The following is an 18580-nucleotide window of genomic DNA, read 5'->3' on the forward strand; positions in this document are numbered from 1 at the left end:
GTTTCTCTACTAATTTTTCAGGTGTTTTTCATTTACAATGAAAAACAGACTTACCAGATCTTGCCTCTCAGTCATGCTCATCTTCTCCACTATGGACCAAAACCAGCGTTTAAACTGCAGTAGTTTGTCTGCATTTTCCCCTGTTGGATGAAGAACAAATCATTGCATTAAAAACATAAATCTTTCATTACTGAGAAAACAGAGGAAACAGAGACAGGACAGGAAAATGGACAGATTCAAATAGAGCAGAGAAGTTCCAGACAGAGCAACCATACCAGATTCATCATTGAAGGAGGTGAAGCTGATGAGCATCTGGACATTGACTTCTCCACAGCCATTGACCAGCAGCCTGAAGTCCTCAGCCGTCAGGTCCTCAAGGGCGTTCTTAGGAAGAACATCCAGCAAACCCTTCCTCATTGCCTAACAGACATGACCCAGAATCAGAGTTAAGACACATTTTGGTGACTGACAAAACATTTGTATGTGTTTATTAAAATAAATTAAATAAATCAGACACTGAGTTTCAGTTTGGTGTTTTACTTACATGGAGAGGCTGCTCAGCTACCACCAGCATTCTGTGCTCTGCGTACTTCCTCACATACTCGTACACGTTGAGGGGAGTTACTGGCATATTAACCCCACCTGACAGAAGCTCCACCTGAAGCAGAAGAAGGCAGAAGAATAAGACGTCAAACAATCACATTGTTTATGACAAACATATCCATCGGAAATTCTTCCAGTGTGGTATTGAGACTATTCAGATTCTGCTATCAAAATCTGAACCTCAACAGATTCAGTTATGCATTTAAGATATATGACTGAAACAGAAAAATCAAAACAAATCACAGAGGTCGAGTTCCCTCATAAATTACTGCATTATGGGCCATATGTGAATGCAGTCTTCTGCTCAATCTTTTTTCTTTACATTTGCAGCTAAAATCTATAATTGGGGACACAATAACAATGTAGTCCATCACCTGTCCAGCCCCTTCCTCTTTACAGAGGTCAATGGCAAAGGCCAAGTCCATGGCAGCAAATACTGCATCTGCTTCGCCAGCTTGCGAATGGCGGATCAGCTGCCGCAGGCTCTCATACATGACTGGGTCAAAGAATGCAAAGTCATGCCAGTTCACCTGCAGTAACAAAAGTAAGTATGTTTAGCAACTTCAGTCTGAAAAGAACCAACAACATGGAGCAAGGTTCAGCTACAGGTGCAGAAATATATCATAAAACCTACCTTCCTCCCAAGCAGCACTTTGATGACATGTCTGTTCAACGTGATGGGACAGAGTTCATTCTGCAGCAGACACAACCCCAGTATTCTGGACAGAGAAGAAAATACAATATTCAACTTTTTGTTTCCCTTTTAACTCCAGCTTGAATATATTTACCCCAACTTTGTCCAGTTCTTTCATGTGACACAACAACCACAGTTCATTACCTGCCAATGTTACGGAAGCAGTTGAGTCTGGCCTCTGTGTTCTTGCCAGGCCGTGGGGAGTAGAAGCCTCGTTTTCCAGGTTGGTAGAAGAGAGGAGCGTTGTCGTCCCCGTCGTCTGGGTCATCCAGCTCCATGTCCACCACACTGCGGGTTGAACCATGACGCTTACGGTTCTCCTGCTGCTACAACCACACAAAAAAGAAGAGGGTAGGGCTGTGTTAAGTATGGCAAAGTAGCTGTTATGTAGGGCTGTTTATTTATTTATTGTTATCATATGTTTCAAGGATTAGTATGCCAAACCGGCCCAGGCCCCATTCTTCCTACGTGGATAAGGGAGTTATCCAGATGAGATTGTTGACAATTTGATTGATTGAAGTCCGGATGTTTTGGTTTGAAGCTGGTTTAAAATTTATCTGGAGTTGTTGTCAGAGCAACAAGTTCTTAGGCCCAAACCTGAACATGTGCAGGCTTATTGACAGTTAGCTTATTGACCAAAGGTTCTAGGGTGAATCCCATAGATGAAGTAATTAAATAATTAACTTCTTAGACATAATATAGTGATATGACCAGAGAATGTGGTTATAATTATGATTTTCGATGAGAGCATTCAGGTCATTGAGAAATCATTATGATCTGTTGATGCAGTTATCACAATTTAACTACCCGTACTTATGCATGATAAATATTAAACGAAATAAAAGATTTTTCACATTAAAAAGATGCTTTCAAAGAACCAAATAAGCTGGATGAGAATTAAAGGAATTATTTATTTATCAGCATATAAGCCTGAATTACTTAAGTTTGAAGAGAAACAGGCCCCAGATGTTTCAGGATACAACTAACACAGTTAGAAAAGAAAAGAATGACTCTACATGCTGGGAAAGTACAATACACAGAGAATTGAATTTACTTGTGTTTTCTCCGGAGTCTCCAGGAGACCCAGGTCCAATATACTGTCAGCTCCATTTTCCCTGGGAAGACAACAGACAGGAGAATTTAGTTTGTCAAACTGCAGTGTGGAAACTTCAGCTCTTTCTGTTTACTAACAAGCAATACTCTTCATAATGCATGCCTGTACACCATTTATGTGTTTTACTACAGAATAAAGAACTAATAATGGCCACTGCATTCTGGCATCTATGGCTGTGTGACTGATTGGGTTATTTCACCTTCCATGTGCAATGAGAAGCTCCATAGCCTCTTCAACTCTGGCTCTGAGAGAATCCTCACTGGCCAGCAGCAGCAGCAGCTGTGCTGGAGACAGCTCCAGCAACATGCCTGTGATTTTACTGGCAAACGCCTGAGGAGACAAACACAGCTGGTCAAAGTCCAGTCAGGGAAACATAATAAATCCAAAGTATTCAACAGAAAGCTCTGAGCAGGTTTTTCAATGTGCAAAGCAAGTATCATGCAAATCTGCCCATTAGTTGTTGAGAAACTCCGTTTTGGTAACAGAGCTTTAACAGCTGCATGTGTTTCATTACCGGTTGCATTGCGTGAACACGTGGGTACAGCCTTTCCCCCAGGGCTTGTCTGTGTGCAGGCAGAGGGTCGGGCTCATCACTGGGGTTGCCCTCTGATGAAGGCCTGAAAGGTCTTGTGTCTATGGACAGCTGCCTCCTTGAGTCTCTGTACAAGACAAACACGCAGGTTTGCCTCACGCAGCACAGACTATTTTGCTTTTATGATAAAAGGGTAATGCATTAAAGCTGAAGTTTACCTGTCTCGGTCTCTCCGAGATCCCGCTCGAAGCCCTCCACTTCTCCTCTCTCTCTCTCGGTCTCTGTTCCTCAAACGCTGCATTAGATCTACACAGATCCACACCGAATAGAGCAGGTTAACTTTTCAGTGGCAGTTTTTAATGTAAAAAAAAATTCTTCTTTACTCATAATAACGGCTTTCAGCATAACAAAAGCATGACTGAATGTAACAATGAAATCAAGTTCCATAATGCAGTATAGTTTCTATGTATTGTCATACTTGAATTGTAATCGTGATGACACGTACTGCTGGCCTGCATGCCCTTGCTGACACTCTGAACACAGTCCAGGTTGGGCAGCTTATCATTGGAGAGGAGGGCCAGGGCGATGGCCGTGTAGAAGCTGCGCGCCACACCGCTGCCCTCGCCCGGCTCGTCTTTGAAGGTGACCTTCACCCTGTGCACAGCCATGGGTGTGGTTGTGCAGCGCCTGCCAAAGTGAGTATTTAGCTGACGCATGGTTTGCTGTATTAGCTGGTCTCGATCCCGGTCCACCTCCAGAGCCAGGTCACGGGACTGCAGGTTCCTCAGCTTCTCCATCTCCCGACGGAACTTGGATTCCTTTACCTCAAAGCCGCCGAGCTCCGTGAGGATCTGGGTTGAAAAAAAACATTATTCTAAACCTCCATCATTGATTAAAACACCATTGTTAGTACAAAACATTTCGCATTATGAACACTGAACAAATTAACTACGTTTTTAGACAAGCAAAACGCATGTTCTGGTTTGCAAGTCTGTGTGACTGAGCCCCCCCGGTTTATGTGGCACCAATATTGACACCGACTGCAGGCCACCACGTGCCACTTACAAGCCCACACGAGTTAATTTTAGTCCACCTGCCCAACACATAATGGCACCGAGAAATTATTAGTGAGTATTGTTACATCTGTAGCAAGGTGCAGAGAAAAGAAATATCCTTCCCCCTGAGTTTGCAAACAAACTCTATAAAAACACCAGTAGATGTTGGACATTCATTCCAAAGGTAGAAAAAGACAGAACTGATCCATTTTACTCCACTTCTGCTGAGTATGCATACAATGCTAACAGTGTTAAACACATAAGCAATAAAACTTGGACAAGCTAATACATATAATTTCTGTCAGATTTGAATAATTTTCTGCACCTCAACAGTCACACATCTTAATAAAGCTTAATTCAGTATTTATGAACTTTGTCACAACCAGTTTGGAAAGTATATAGATACGTACTGATCCAGGCTCAGCTCCCACATCTTCCATGAAGACACGACCAAAGAGCTCCAGTGATAGACGCCAGCGGCCGAGTAGCATGTCATGTGAGATCATCATCCCCATGAAACTACAGTGAGGTCTGGAGAGAAGGAAGTACAACATATTTTAAAATCCAGTTTAATGATATTTAAGAAATAATACGTTAAAACAATATTATATCATATTGAAGATAGTGTTTTAGGCTCTCTTCAGGGCATGGGCTACAATATAGTAATTAATTTAGTATCTAACTCTGACTATATTAGTAGTCGTCTCCCTGCACAGTGTTAAAATGTGAATGTTATATGGTAATTCAGACAGTAAGTATTGCTCTTCAGTATCATTGTCCTTAAAAAAAAAAAAAAAAAAAAAAAAAGACCCAGAAACAACATTTCCCTTGACAATTTCATTGACAATTATTTATCTCTGAGGACAATTTCTGCTGCAACCTCAAACCAAGTGTAAGGCCACATCCACACTAATACTTTCTAGTTTTAAGACACATCACTTTTGCTACGTTTCCACCTGGTGTCCACACTACTCCAGAGTTTACGAGCACATAAAACAGAGAAACACTGCTGGCCCGTTTTAGTTTGAAAGCTCCGGGCTTGCGATGTGGTCTGAATGGGTAAAAATTTAGACTTTTGAAAATAATGACAGACTTTCGCTCCCTGACTGGGTCTCATCAGTTGCGGTGGAGAACGCAACATGGATAACAAATTACAAGCTGACCTTCTTGTCTTTGCTAGCAGCTGTTGTGCGGTTTAATTCTGCATCTTATAACACTACAACTGTCTTTGCTGTTCCTTGTTCGTAGTCTCTGCAACTAACAAACTGGTGAGTGAACAACCTGCTTCCTATTTACATCGCATACCCAGTGTACGTGATTGGTCATGTGATGTGCATTTTCAGTATGTGTTAGTTAATTATTTCTGATACGGAGCTAAAACGCTCATCTGGATGGAGCCGGAAAATGAAAACATACTAGTGTGTACGTAGCCTGAGCCACAGACCAGATGTTTACCTGAATGATGGGAGAGGCGGTCCATCGCTCTCAGTGAGGCCAATCTCAGCAAGCAGGCTACTCTTCAGCTGGGCAGCAAGGTCGTGGGGGGAAGGGCCTGGTTTTGAAGCCTCCAGCTCCTGCTCTGCCAGTGACTGGTTCTCAGTGCTCCTCTGGCTAGTTTCCATACTCATCACATTCTTCAGGTTGGCTGAGTAAGACATCTTAGTGGGCAGGATCTGTTTTAGTGGGGTTCAGAGTAGTTCTTCAGTAATGTAAACAGATGTGTGTCTTCAGATGATGACAGTGTGATGATGAAAGAATGGAAATATGGAAATGGGACACAGAACGCAGGCTATGTTCCAATATCCATACTTGAGTGACTGTAAGCAAAAAGACTATCCAACATTTCCATTATCATTTGCTATCTATCATTTCCCATGACTGCAAAGGCAGTGGAAATAATAAATAGGAAATTATGAATTTGGATATTCTGGATAGATTTCTATTTCAAAGTGCAGTTACTTCAACATTTCAATGGTGCTCGTTATGTGTGGATATTAGTACACAGCTGCCAGAGTGTTTGTTCAGTGAAGAGGGGTGGTATACCTGAGAGGGGGAGGGTAGAGAGGAGCCCATGTTTACCTCCAGGCAGTTCCTGTCCATGCTTGCCTCAGCCAGGCCTTTGGTTGCCATGTAGGAGGAGGAGTACAAGCCCTGAGAGGGACGACCAAACAGATCCTCCTTCCTGGCATTAGGCTGTGAGAAGTAGTAACAATGAGGGTAAATTAAGGTTGATGCCACAGAGGTGCTCAAGTCTTTCCTGCCAGCACTATCATCTCCACAACAAACCTAAACAAACTAAAAACTGTTCAGCACAAACAAACATGGCAAAGAACTTGAAGGTGCTTTGGCATTCAGATTTCCATCTGTTTGGTCCACTGGCTTGTGGATAAACCTTCATGCCAACAAATGACAGCACCAGCTATGGCTACGGCTATGTTTATAGGGGCAAAAGATGAATCATTGCCAATGATAAATATCCTTCATCCCATCATACATACTTTCCCTTGCATCACTGTCAGCAACATTACAGCATTCAGTGATATGAATGAAAAATGTGGGCCTTGTATCTTTTATTCTTTCCACATTAGCTTTTTTTTTTTAGGAGGATGCTGTCGATGGCACAGAGAGACAAGGTCTGACCTGCAGCAGGTGGGGCTGGTCTGCCAGTGGAATGGCCTCAGCCAGGGGAACATCAAAGGGGTTGGGTGGGATGCAGCCCAGGAAGGTCATAGAGTCAGAGCGACGGAAGAATGGATGGTTTTGACCCGTTTCAGCTGGTACCGGGTCTTCATCTTTGTCCTGTAGAGTTGAACCTGAGGTAAAGCAGAAACAAAACAACTTTCAGCACAAAAGCACTAAATTATAAGTTGATAGTGGAAAGACAGATTCTCAATATTAATAGTATTCAATATTAAATGTGAACAAGCTGCCTTAGTCTAACAAACCCGTTGTCTACATTTGCCAATCTTCTATGGCCGTTTTCAGATGCCTCAACTGTTATTTAAAAAATATATATATTATTATGCATTGAATATTATCAATTAATTATCCGACTTACTTTGATTAGTATCTTCATCATTCTCATGTTCAGAATCTTCATTGTCCAAACCCAGTTCCAAGATCTCTCGATTCCTACAAATATGGATAATGAATACTGTTTAAACAACAGGTACACAAACACAGTTTTCAATTTGAAGCAATGGTTCACCAAATACCCTAGCAACCATAATTCTTGCCATTTTCTCTCTCAAGCAGGATACCAGATAAATTAATAGGAAAACCCCAGTAATTGAAGTGCAATGAAATGAACATTAACAGTTGTGAAAACCTGTCTCTAGAGGTTTGTTCAGTGGAATTGATACTGAATTCTATAGTAGTAAGTAATTACATGATCTAGTGGAATATAATTAAATCCATAACTCAAGTAATGGCAGTTGCAACATCAATAGTGGGGTTTTGTGTCTCCTTGGTTATAATCAAACCAGAGTTACACTTCCCTCGACATAAATTCTCAGTTTTTAAATAGAAAGTAAAGATTTTTCCTCATTTTCTGTATTTACCTCTTTCTATCTATCTGTGGGGTGTCCAGTGTGGTCTGCTGGTTCATGGCCTTAATCCAGTAGATGAGAGCCTGGAAGACGTAGGCCACATGCTTCAGTGAGCACACGTCCAGCACAGGAAGCACGTCAGAATGCTCATCGTTGTGGGAGCGCATCAGTGATAAGGCGTAGTTCAGGAAATCGCCTCGTGCCGACATCATGCCTTGGCGAGCTGTCAGCAGAGTGGCTGCTCTCCTGCAACAAATACCCGACACATGCATAAAGAGTGAGAACGTTGCTTACCTTACAAATGCAGGAACACACAAATATGAAGCTAGCTAGTTCTAGCTGGTTAGCATGCTAGCTTCAGCACAAGAAAAGACGTGATGAGACAAGAGTTAAGGTTGGCGTTGCTTTCCACCACTGGAGACAGCTGTTGGTGAGTAAAGGAATGAAAGTTGATGCTGAACTTGCAACGTTTCCTCTGGACTGGTAAGCAAACAGCTGTTAATGCTAACGTTAGCTATGTAGCAATAGCAAAACTTACAAATAGCTCTTTTAAACAAATCAATCAACTACACAAACTAAGCAGTGTGAAAAAAGAAGCGTTACAAATATTAACTTAACAAGTTAACCAATGTTTATTTCTTTTACCTGCGCCCTTCCAGGGTGCGGAGGCTGGCCTCTTCTCGAGCGGTCATGCGTTCCCTGCGAGCTGAGTGCTGAGAGGCGTGGAGTGGGTGACTGGGGTGACCAGGGTCTCCAGCAGATGACAGGGCTGAGCCATATCGCAACTGAGCTTCAGTGGAATCCATGATGGACACCATCCAGTTCCAGGTGGGAATCAGCTTTTCTTCAACGTAGTTCTGTGTCAACAAACATTTACTCTCACTCAATTCATGGACACAGTTGTCAATAATTAGACAATCACTGCTGTCCGTTGCCAAATGACATGGATAATATTGTGGTTTAATATTTAATAACGATGGGAACAGGCAGGGAGTTCCTCATATGATGATTCTGAATGTGCAGATTTGATTTGTGTCGTCTCTCTACTAAATGACGTCACACTAAATAACAATGTCCTTGTTTCACCATAACATGATTAGCTTTTCTTCATGTCTAAACATACATTATGTATATGGTTTGTGATTATTTTCAACTTTTAACAGAAAAGTCATTTTAAAAAAAATATTGTACATTTTAGACCAGTATTTTGGTGCCTTGGTGGAGGAGTGGAGTCTATTTTGATCACCACATGATGGCGCTGTATCTTACCTGCAGGCTGACTGCATCCTGGTAGGTGAGCTTCACAGCAGCAGGGTACTGTGAGTAGACGAGATGGTTGTACTTGGGGATTAGACTCATGAGGTCTGAGATCTGCCTGATGACGATGCTGTAGGCCCGGGCCAAGCTGCTGGCAGATGTCAGATAACTGCTGGAGTTGCTGGCCTCCAGCGCGGCGGCTGCTGCTGCTGCACTAGAGCTGATCGCACTGGAGCGACGCAGGTTGGTAGGGTCAATATATATCAGGCCTGTGGAGCTTGCTGTGAAAAAGATCATAATGGTTACAATTAATATACAAATTTTCTGTGACACTAGTCTGGAGAGAGAAACATAAACATTAAAAAATAAAACAGCAGAAACGGACAAAGCTTTACTGACCAGCTGGTGTGGAGGAGCTGGAGGGGGCACTACCAGTGGCCCTCTGGCTGGGGGCGTTTCTTACAGCCCACTGCAGGGAACGAGGAGCCTGGGCCGCACTGTTGGCATGTGAAGCACTAGTTGTTCTTTCCAGTGGTTCATCCAAAAGGAACGTTTCCTGGTCGACATCGTCGCTCTGACTGCTGCTGCTGTCAGAGTCACTGGAGTCATTGGACTGAGAGTCATCCTCTGAAAAGAACGCAGGGACACTGCTGGCACCTTCAGAGAGGAGGGAGAGGAGGAGAAGGGATGAGGAAAAAAGACAAGGGAGAAAAGGTTCAGGGCTTGAGTGTTCATCTCATCTCTCTCTCTTTTGTCTTTCACATCAGATTTTTCCAGGCAGCAGTGCGGGTTAGTGAATCACACCACTACAAGGCCAAACAACACTAATAGACGGTGAAAACAATGAGGCTTCAAGTCAAAACAACAGCTGCTCTCTGTTCATCAACTTGTGCTAAATAATATATGGTTCGGCCTTCTGCATTTTTTAAGACTATTGGAAATTTCATTAGAGAAACAGAACAGCAATATTTCAATAGTACTGAATATTCTAAGAGAAAATGAAACATCAACATTATTAGTAGGAACTACACATTTTAAATGACCAAGGAGAAAAAACACCCACACCATTTGGAAAGGCTACAATCTGATTAGTTTGTTATTGGGATGAAAGAACAAGACTAAGCTTGTGATGAGGGACAGTATTGGTTAAAAATGACACAAAACTGACACAACAACAGTGAAATGTGAGAGGGGGACGAACTGAAGGAACTCTCAGCAGGAAACTGTGTATGCACTTTGCAAATTCACTCTTGCCCTGACATCTGTATATGCATTAAAGTAAAGAGGAGCTCATACCAAAAATAGGAAATGCCAAGGACACCCTACTGCCTGCAAATGAAATACATGGGGTATTCAGCCAGGGACCATTTTGTCTGCTGTATCATTAGCTCTCCAAACATAAATCCCCACAATCCAAAATGCCTGTTAAGCACTAGTGACTCTGTAAGAAGTGAATTAGTCTGTAACTCAGGGAAAAAATAAACCACAGTGCAGCGAGACAGAAATCCAATTTCTACTTAGTAAGCAGTTGGAGCCTTACAAACATTTGGAAAGATTTCAGTTAAAGGAGGTCAATGAGATAGGTGACCGCATTTCCACAAATAAAAAAATTTAAAAAACTCAACAAAGGAACAGTACTTTGAAACTGAGGAGAATGTTTCATGGAGGATTTAAGTGAAAATACAAAATTAAATCTTAAGTTAAAGATTAAAAACAGCTGTTGACCAACCTGCTTCAGAGCCAGCAGTTGCTGCCGTGACGACGCTCCTGCGGCCACTGGCATTATCCTGATTGCTGTGGTTACTTTCACTGTCGCTCTCTGTCTCGGCTGCTGCCAGCAGATCGAGCTCCATGTCACTTCCTGAAATCAGAAACAACGACATACAGAAGCTTCACTCATCGCTGGCTGCGTTTTCAGGCTCAGATAATTATTCGTCAAACTTAATGAACTTCACTAATTTCCATAAAAAGTAGGACGTGTCTGACCATCCTCATCGTGTTCATCATGCTGTCCTTCTGCCTCAGCATTTTCCTCTCCTTGCTCCTCTTGGTCGTCATGATGGTCTTCCTCCCCTGCTACTCCCTCTACAACTTCAACCTGAGAGACAAACAATCATATCCTTAGAGAGAAAACCTGGAAGCAAGGCAGAATACAGATGCGATCTAAATATCTCAAATAAACAGTTTGAGTTCTAGGTTGCTGAAGCCTTTGCAATACAAAGTTCATTATGGCCTTCATGATTTTATAATGAGGCTCCCCACCTCTTCCACATCTGCTGATACGATGTCATCCTGCTCCTCGTCTCTTCCTCTGACAGGCTGAGACTGGCTGCTGCGTCGAGGCTGGGGGTTCCTGATGATATAAGAGGCAGCTGTCTGGCTGGAGCTGGAAAAAATGAAGCACAAGCCCACAAGTCTTTATTTCTAGTGAATGAGAAAAATCAAGCATCCTCTTTACTTTTAGTTTCTTCTCTCCAAGAAAGATTCTACTGAATGACTCAATGATTTGAGAAGCCTCAAGTTATTTCTTTACTGCAGCACATTAACAGGGGCTCTTAACTCTTATCGCAACTCACTGATTCAATACAGACCAAAAAAAACAACCTAAAGGAAAATGAAGGAACTAAAACCAACCAACCTGCTGGACTGGTCGGGTGAGGGTCTTGGGGGCAGAGGTTCAACAGAGAAGAGCTCCTCGCTGCCCTGAACGGCATCAATGCTGGTGCTGGCCAAAGTGAAAGGAGCTGTAGGTCTTGCGATGCCCATTCGCACTGGAACAATCAGCGACTCAGCTACATTGCACAGCTCCTCCACAGCGTACGGTAAGAGAGCCTGAAAAACCCGCCGACATTTCCCAATGGGCTGCGGGATGAAGTTGCTACGTGGAGGAAATGAAGAGAAGACGGAGTCAGTGTTTAACAATTCAAAACATTACATCAAAATTGGTGCCAACATCTGTAGACCTACTGTATGTTAGAATAGAGGTGGGCCAATGATAACTCAGATTACAATTAATTCCTATTGCCTTTGTCCAAAACTGTACATGAAAACTTTCATGCTGTATGTTCTTACTTTTTCTTCTTGGAAGAAGCCATCTCCACGCTGAGGATGACAAACACCCGGGCTACAGAGCGAAGGAACCTCCTGGTGACGTTGACTGCCTCCTCTCTCCGGCCAGGAGTGTACTTGTTCTGCAGCTCCTTTACCAGTGTGCCCAGTAAAGTGTCTATGAACTAACACAAGAGAGAAAGAAAAAATACCCACGCATGACAAAAATACTTCCAAGAGCAAAGGGTGTGATAACAGCAAAGAAAATGTGAGGAAAACACATAATTATTAGAAACATTCAGAGCGTTATCATTTGGTGTTTGGTGAATTACTGAGGGGATTTTATTTAACATTGTGTGCACAGTAGAAGTCTGTGTAATAAAGAGACAAACTGAAGGAACAAAATAGGAGAGAGCGAGCCAGAGAGCATGAGGAAAGACCAACTGGACTTACAGTGATGTCAGGAGCACACTTGACAATGAGGCAGTGGGTGAAACAGTCAAGGCGAATGGTGCCACTCTGTTGGTTCAAGTAGACCTGCTCTTCGGGCAGGAGATGGGCAATTCTGCTGCTGGCACTGAGTCTAGGAAAGAGGAAAATACAAAACTCTAAATATTGTCTGTTACAGAGAACTAATCTGTACGGGGCTGTGCGGAAATGATTGATGACACGAGCCTGTAACGATATCATAGTCACATTTGGATGACACCAATCCATTCAATTAGGCCAGTATCAGCATTGAATGAATTATAATGGACTTGGTTACGAGTAGTATAAAAAAAAATAAAAAAATAAAAAATAAAAAAAAGCAGCTGCAAACTGTTCACATGGACGTCTGTGGACAAATGAAAATTTTGAAATGAAATATTGTTTCTGGAAAGACACATTGCTGGGAGGATTTTCAGTTACTTAAGCATCTCAAACTAAGCACTGTCTTTCAAGCTCTTATTACCCACCAAATGTAAATGCTGGGGGTGCTGTTGGCTGTGATACTCACGGGTCTTTGTTCTCCTGAGAACCGAACATGATCATAGATTTGAGGGCATTCCAGTCCTGCAGAACTCTCTCCAGAGCCAGCTGAGCAAAGCGGGGAGGTTCTAGATCATGGTCCGGCATATCAGAGTCTGAGAGAGAGGAAAGAAGAAGAATGTTTTCATACACCAGATGCTTTCCGGAAACAATGTCAGCACTCAGTACTGTTAAGAACAAAATTATCTCAAATTAATGTTTTCGAAATGTGTAAATTGTTTGTCAGTACTGATGGTTAGAGTGGATGAAATGCGAGAATGATGGTGAATCTACCTTCTGCATTAGCAGCCTTGCGGTTCCTGTCTTCTCTGATGCGTGGTGGTCTGTACTGACAGTGCTCAACACTCTGCCTGGCAACAGTCTGCACCAGGAACAGTAATATATGCTCCCCCCTGCAGACGGAAACACACATCAGTCACAAATATCACATATACCTCACAAAATATGTACCTTCTTTTTCTGCTATATAGTAGCATATCAAGATCATACAGTTATGTTTATTTAATTTAAAACGCTTACTAACTACTAACTACCCTACTATGTGAAGTCAAATGATATAGACCAGTACAGAGAGCACAGGGGTCTTACCTGCTGTTTGGTGTTGTGACCAGATTAGTGGCTGTGAGTAACCTGTACAGCAGATCGAGACGAGCAGCCTTCTGGCCGGCGATCAGTGTTTTGCACTTACATTTCTCCCAGCAGTCACAGTAAGCTGTGGGAGAGGTCCTCTTCAGCCTGGGAAATAACAGAGGCACATTTATGATTAGAAATGTGACCTAGTTTAAATGCAGGTGAAGAAAAGCAACAGAAAGAAACATTGAAACCGTTACAAAGATTGAATCAGGTCACACTCAAAACTAGGACTTACTTGCAGTCATGTCCTTTGTGACACACCCTCGCACACTCGGTACAGCAGCAGAGGGACTCCAGCAGACCACAGGTTCGACACTCAAAGATATCCTAAATACAAAGTCATGTCAGTTTCTCAACTGTCAAGTGAACATTATATATTGAGGAGTTTAACAAACAAAACTGTCTTTAAAATGACTGAAGCAGAGGAAGGAACACTACCTGAAGCCACAGAGGTTGGCCTGATGTGTGTAATATATTCATGCTCTCTACTTTGGTGCTTGCTGGCAATAGTTTATTCTGCTGCTTACACTTAGTGAGCAGCACTAATTAAGTACGAAAAGCCACATCTTTCTATATTAATTTTTTAGGGCTGGTTGGTTGTCAAGTTACATAACTGCCTTTCTAAATAGTAATATATTACATGAGATTCCCATTACTAACTGACACCAATGTACATGACTTGAGCAAAGTCTACAACATTTGACCTTTTCAACTGACGGGCGCTTTTTCTCTAAACTCTTCAGTGTAATGATATCCTCTAGGTCTGACCTGGTTAATGTGCTCAGCTCCAGTCCAAGTGAAACTGCAGGTGTCATTGCAGCAAAGAACATACAGAGGCGAATCATCTGGGTTGGTCCCCGAGGGGCAAATCATTTCCATGAACACAGAGTCTGCATCCTCCTTCTCTGTAATTCCCGGGTCACCCACTGTGCACAAGACATTTGAGGAACAAAAGTGAAACTTGGAAACAGAGAAATGCGAGTTACCACATGATAGGTGGCTGTTGTAAGCAGTGAAGAAAAATAGGTCAGGATTCACATAACTCATGGATAAGATCCAAACGTTCCAGCTGTTACCTAACCAGTTAAAATTACATCAGATTCACAATAACTGTGCTGCTTTCTACTTATTCACAGAGGCAGCGGCTGGTTGGTCACGCAAACTTCATTTCTTTCTTTCTCCCCCCACATCACAACACATGCATTGAGTATACGTACACAATGCTAGGCATTTAAGTACAGTCCCCCTTAAAATATCAACTTACCCTTGGCCATTTTCTGTGCAGCCTCCAGAACAGTTATGGCTGCTGGGTAGGCTCTCCCACTGACAGCCAGCATGAATGGGGTCATTCCACGGGCATCCCTGTTGAATAACCACAACAACAATGCACATGAGCACTTTAGAAAGACAGGCAAATAAAAAAAACAAACAGCAGATAAATCAGAACAAGCTTATGTACAATAACATGCAGAGAGAAACAAAGAATCGTACTTTGCAGAGAGCAGCTCCCGTAGGTGTGGCCTCAGAACAACACTGTCACACATCAGCTTTAGGATGAGGTGGGCGTTGGCCTTCCTGTCTTTAGATTCAACCACAGATGGCTCAGTGGACGGCCCTGTTTATATGGACAACACAATCCATGAGACGACAGACCCCAAGCGTGTTTAAACATGTCTGAATACCAGACCCAGCTGATGAAGCCGTATCACGCTGAGATTATGTATATTGGAAAGCACCACGCCTCAATTTATCCATACAAACATATTGAGAATTCTCATGTATCAATGCTACATAAATACACAATACCATATTTTGCAGTATGATCTGAGATCAATGTAACATTGTGCTACCCACAACTGATCTTCCTGTTATCACCAGAAACCTTGACTAGCAGGAAAAATATGGTCTCATCCGGACTCGTCCTCTCACAGTGAAGATCCCGTTACCTGGTATGGTGGAGGTACTCGGTCCCTGGCTGGTCCCAGTGGATGCAGTGGTGAGCGAGCCAACAGCTGGTGCTAGAATGAAGTCAATGTCACCATCTGTTGATATATAAATAAAATAAAAAAACACGGACCTTATGAGACATTTCACTGGAAAGTTTTAGATTAATTCTCTCAGGCAAGCAAAGAGTTAAATTTCATGTTCATGCGCAGACTTTCCAACACAGTTGTGTAAAGCAGCCTTCAGAATGACAACTATGGTAAAACAACACAAAAGGTTGCACTGCTGTGGGTGGGCTGCTACAGTGACCAGTGAGAAGATGAAATCAAGGACTCCAGTTACATGGCAGTTTATACTCCTGAGTCAGGACTGTACAGCTCTGGAAATCCTTCACACCCTGTGGCTTGATGCTTGCAAAACAACACAATGCTACAAGGTACACACTACAAAGGCTTCTACCTGGTGCGTCAGCTTACACGTATTTAATTGACCGGTGCAAGAAATTAAATATGTGTAAGCTCTCATATTATAAAGAAGAAATAACAAATGGATGGATTAATAAATAGCAAATAAGTAAATGGCAATTTAAATGGGTAAGTAAATAAATTGGGGAATTAATACGAAGGTCAATAAATACAGAAGGAAATTAGAAACAGAAACATCAGTTTGTCACATGCTATTACTTAATTAATGCATCTAATAATTTTGAATATTATTTTTTGGTCCATTTAGTGTCATATTAATTTAATTATCGAGTCATTTATTTATCTATTTTTGACTTTGGCAGTTTCAGTCCTCCATACGTTTTTTTGATCAAGTTCTCAAATATCATTTATGAATTGACGTTGCTTTTCAACACCTATCGATCGGACAGCAAACACTAAGTACGACTTAATAAGTGCAACAAGAACGTGCATAATACAGCCCAACTCAAGCCAGTTACTATTAGTGCACACTTTGAATTGCGCTTTAATTATTAATATTAATTTAATTATTTTAAATTGTAAAAAAAAAAAAAAATAGATCTTAAATGAACTCCAATAGCAGATATATTTGTCCTATCGCCCAAAGTACATTACACTATGACAAAAATAACCCACATAGATAATCCACTAATGTTACAGTCTTGCTAAGATGTACTGACCAGGGTCCATGGGTGGGGGGTCAGGGACCCAACTTGGTGGGGCAATGGGTGGTGACACAGGGTCCTGATGGTCACTGGATGACGGGCCGGACTCGTGGCGGCCAAGACCTGCTGCTCTTAGAGACCTCCGCATCATCTCCCTCAGACGAAGCCTGAAGATGACACACAAAGTAAAGCACGGCACTGAAATTACTATCAGCAGCGCCGGTGTTTTGATATCACAGGAAAACATGCTCAGTGAAACTATGAAGCAAAGATATTCCTTTCTTCTAAGGAGCTGGTATGTGTATTAAATGACACTTGTAGTTTTCTGTACAGACTATTCAGCAAAATAGCGCGAATGGTTATTTACCCTCTGCTGCTGGAGGAGCCAGTCCTATTTCCAGAGCTGTTGCTTGAAACCACAGAGATGGCATTGGCAATCGCCTCCACAGCAGACAGCCGCTCTGCAAATGTGTTTCTCTCCGACCTTTCAGCTTCTGAAATGAAACAGCATGGTCACTTAGCATGGAGAAGGGAGTCAGGAGAAAGCAGGCAATTAAACTGCTACACGTGAGCACACACTGAGCTGGAACAGCATGTTGAGAGAAAAAGTAATTTTCTTTCACAATTCCATTTTCTAATAAAAGTAGGAAAGTATAAAACTGAGACACATCTGGAAGAGAAATGTATCCAGCAAAATAAGACAGCAAACTACTTTTCATTAAACCTAGCTCTCAGAGAGACCCTAATACATCAGCTCACCTTCCTCCTCTTTGGTCTCCTTGTTACTAACAGGGAAGCAGACGGAGACGGCAGCATGGAGAATGTTTCGGTTTCCATCACAGCGATGGCCCAGAAGTGCTCCGAGGGCCTGGTTGCCCTGATCCAATAGGAAGGCTTGCTCAAGGTTCACCAGGTACTGCCGACACGCCTCATAGTCACAACGTAGCACGTGCTGCATCAGTGTCTGTTTCTGAAAGAGACATAAAGGATGAGTGAGAATTGGTAATGATCACTCATTTTGATGTCTATGATGTTTTACCTTGAAAAAAATGCATTTTGGTCTATCAGACATATTCATGAATAGAAACATGGTAACAACATGGACATGTGTGATAAAAACTACCACTAAAATTGTCAGGTTGCCTTTGCAAGGTAATGGTGTGGCTGAGAATTTTGAGGTTTCAAGGGCAGGAAATACAAACACACTAAACACAATGATCATATCTTAGCTTTTGTTCAGTCTTTTTTAAAATCGTATTTAAGAGGTCATTTTTACCTCGACAGCCATAATAATAATAGCAGCTTTCTTTTTAATGGTGGAGTTTGAAGGGAGATTGGCCAGAGAATGCACCCCCATTCCCAGGCTGTTTATAGGCGGCAGGTCCAGCCAATCAGGATCTCGAATTCCACCCATGCAGTCTTTGGCCATAGGGTAGATTGTGCCATTTCCATCTCGGAGGATAATAGGAGACTCCTGGGGAAAAAAGTAATTTAAAAATTTTAAATACACAGAACTTTAAAAAAATGTCATACTTATCTGAAACAATATGTGACCTATGTGGGAGGTCGTCTTACCTGTCCTGCAGTAAAGATGGCCACATTGCGCTCACTCTGCCCCAAGAAGGCCAGGTTACTGGTAGGGAAGTTATTCTCCTGCTCAGCTTTGCCTGTGGCCAGGTCAAAGATACAGTACCTTACCCAGTTACCAGTTTTCAGCACTGCATGGACTCCTGGTGGGTGGAGAGATGTTTAAGTGTTAGAGATACATAAATACAAAACTATAGACACTATACAAATGTATATATAAAGTATATAGTGACGTATAGAAACATATAGCAAAGACCCACCTTTGGAGTCAACATTCACAGCCAGAATCTCAGCCTTTTCTGGGATACAGAGCTTTTTAGGTGTGCGCTGAAAACAATCGGGAACTTTAGGAGTCCCACCAGTTTTGACCACCTGTCAGGAACAGATTGAAGGAGACAAAAAGTCAG

The 18580-nt window shown here is 42.2% G+C and overlaps 1 protein-coding gene across 7 annotated transcripts in view; it reads right to left on the reverse strand.

Annotated features, from left to right (window-relative positions):
* The window catches only part of ubr5 (ubiquitin protein ligase E3 component n-recognin 5), a 32902-nt gene that overhangs the window by 2145 nt on the left and 12177 nt on the right, over positions 1-18580 (reverse strand). For 3 of the 7 annotated variants that reach the window (XM_087177222.1, XM_023418695.2, XM_023418693.2), the window contains 40 exons: positions 18434-18545; positions 18162-18316; positions 17863-18060; positions 17346-17556; positions 16954-17080; positions 16602-16753; positions 15460-15555; positions 15005-15128; positions 14778-14875; positions 14282-14439; positions 13749-13840; positions 13469-13615; positions 13154-13272; positions 12849-12975; positions 12305-12434; positions 11876-12036; positions 11442-11681; positions 11066-11189; positions 10790-10901; positions 10533-10664; positions 9203-9460; positions 8816-9084; positions 8192-8403; positions 7559-7792; positions 7057-7130; positions 6639-6811; positions 6042-6191; positions 5454-5671; positions 4409-4529; positions 3422-3794; positions 3162-3249; positions 2926-3070; positions 2611-2741; positions 2352-2412; positions 1442-1623; positions 1238-1322; positions 978-1133; positions 545-658; positions 276-420; positions 55-140 (listed from right to left, as the gene is read on the reverse strand). In XM_087177222.1, the coding sequence (XP_087033348.1) occupies positions 55-140; positions 276-420; positions 545-658; positions 978-1133; positions 1238-1322; positions 1442-1623; positions 2352-2412; positions 2611-2741; positions 2926-3070; positions 3162-3249; positions 3422-3794; positions 4409-4529; positions 5454-5671; positions 6042-6191; positions 6639-6811; positions 7057-7130; positions 7559-7792; positions 8192-8403; positions 8816-9084; positions 9203-9460; positions 10533-10664; positions 10790-10901; positions 11066-11189; positions 11442-11681; positions 11876-12036; positions 12305-12434; positions 12849-12975; positions 13154-13272; positions 13469-13615; positions 13749-13840; positions 14282-14439; positions 14778-14875; positions 15005-15128; positions 15460-15555; positions 16602-16753; positions 16954-17080; positions 17346-17556; positions 17863-18060; positions 18162-18316; positions 18434-18545 (6090 nt within the window). The remainder of the gene's footprint in view (positions 1-54; positions 141-275; positions 421-544; positions 659-977; positions 1134-1237; positions 1323-1441; positions 1624-2351; positions 2413-2610; positions 2742-2925; positions 3071-3161; positions 3250-3421; positions 3795-4408; positions 4530-5453; positions 5672-6041; positions 6192-6638; positions 6812-7056; positions 7131-7558; positions 7793-8191; positions 8404-8815; positions 9085-9202; positions 9461-10532; positions 10665-10789; positions 10902-11065; positions 11190-11441; positions 11682-11875; positions 12037-12304; positions 12435-12848; positions 12976-13153; positions 13273-13468; positions 13616-13748; positions 13841-14281; positions 14440-14777; positions 14876-15004; positions 15129-15459; positions 15556-16601; positions 16754-16953; positions 17081-17345; positions 17557-17862; positions 18061-18161; positions 18317-18433; positions 18546-18580) is intronic. The other 4 variants (XM_023418699.2, XM_023418697.2, XM_023418696.2 and 1 more) reach the window with 4 other exon arrangements.

This window comes from Seriola lalandi, unplaced genomic scaffold (assembly GCF_002814215.2).
Source record: "Seriola lalandi dorsalis isolate HSWRI2012SDOR001 ecotype SW California unplaced genomic scaffold, Sedor1 jcf7180002054583, whole genome shotgun sequence".
NCBI classification, from domain to species: Eukaryota; Metazoa; Chordata; class Actinopteri; order Carangiformes; family Carangidae; genus Seriola; species Seriola lalandi.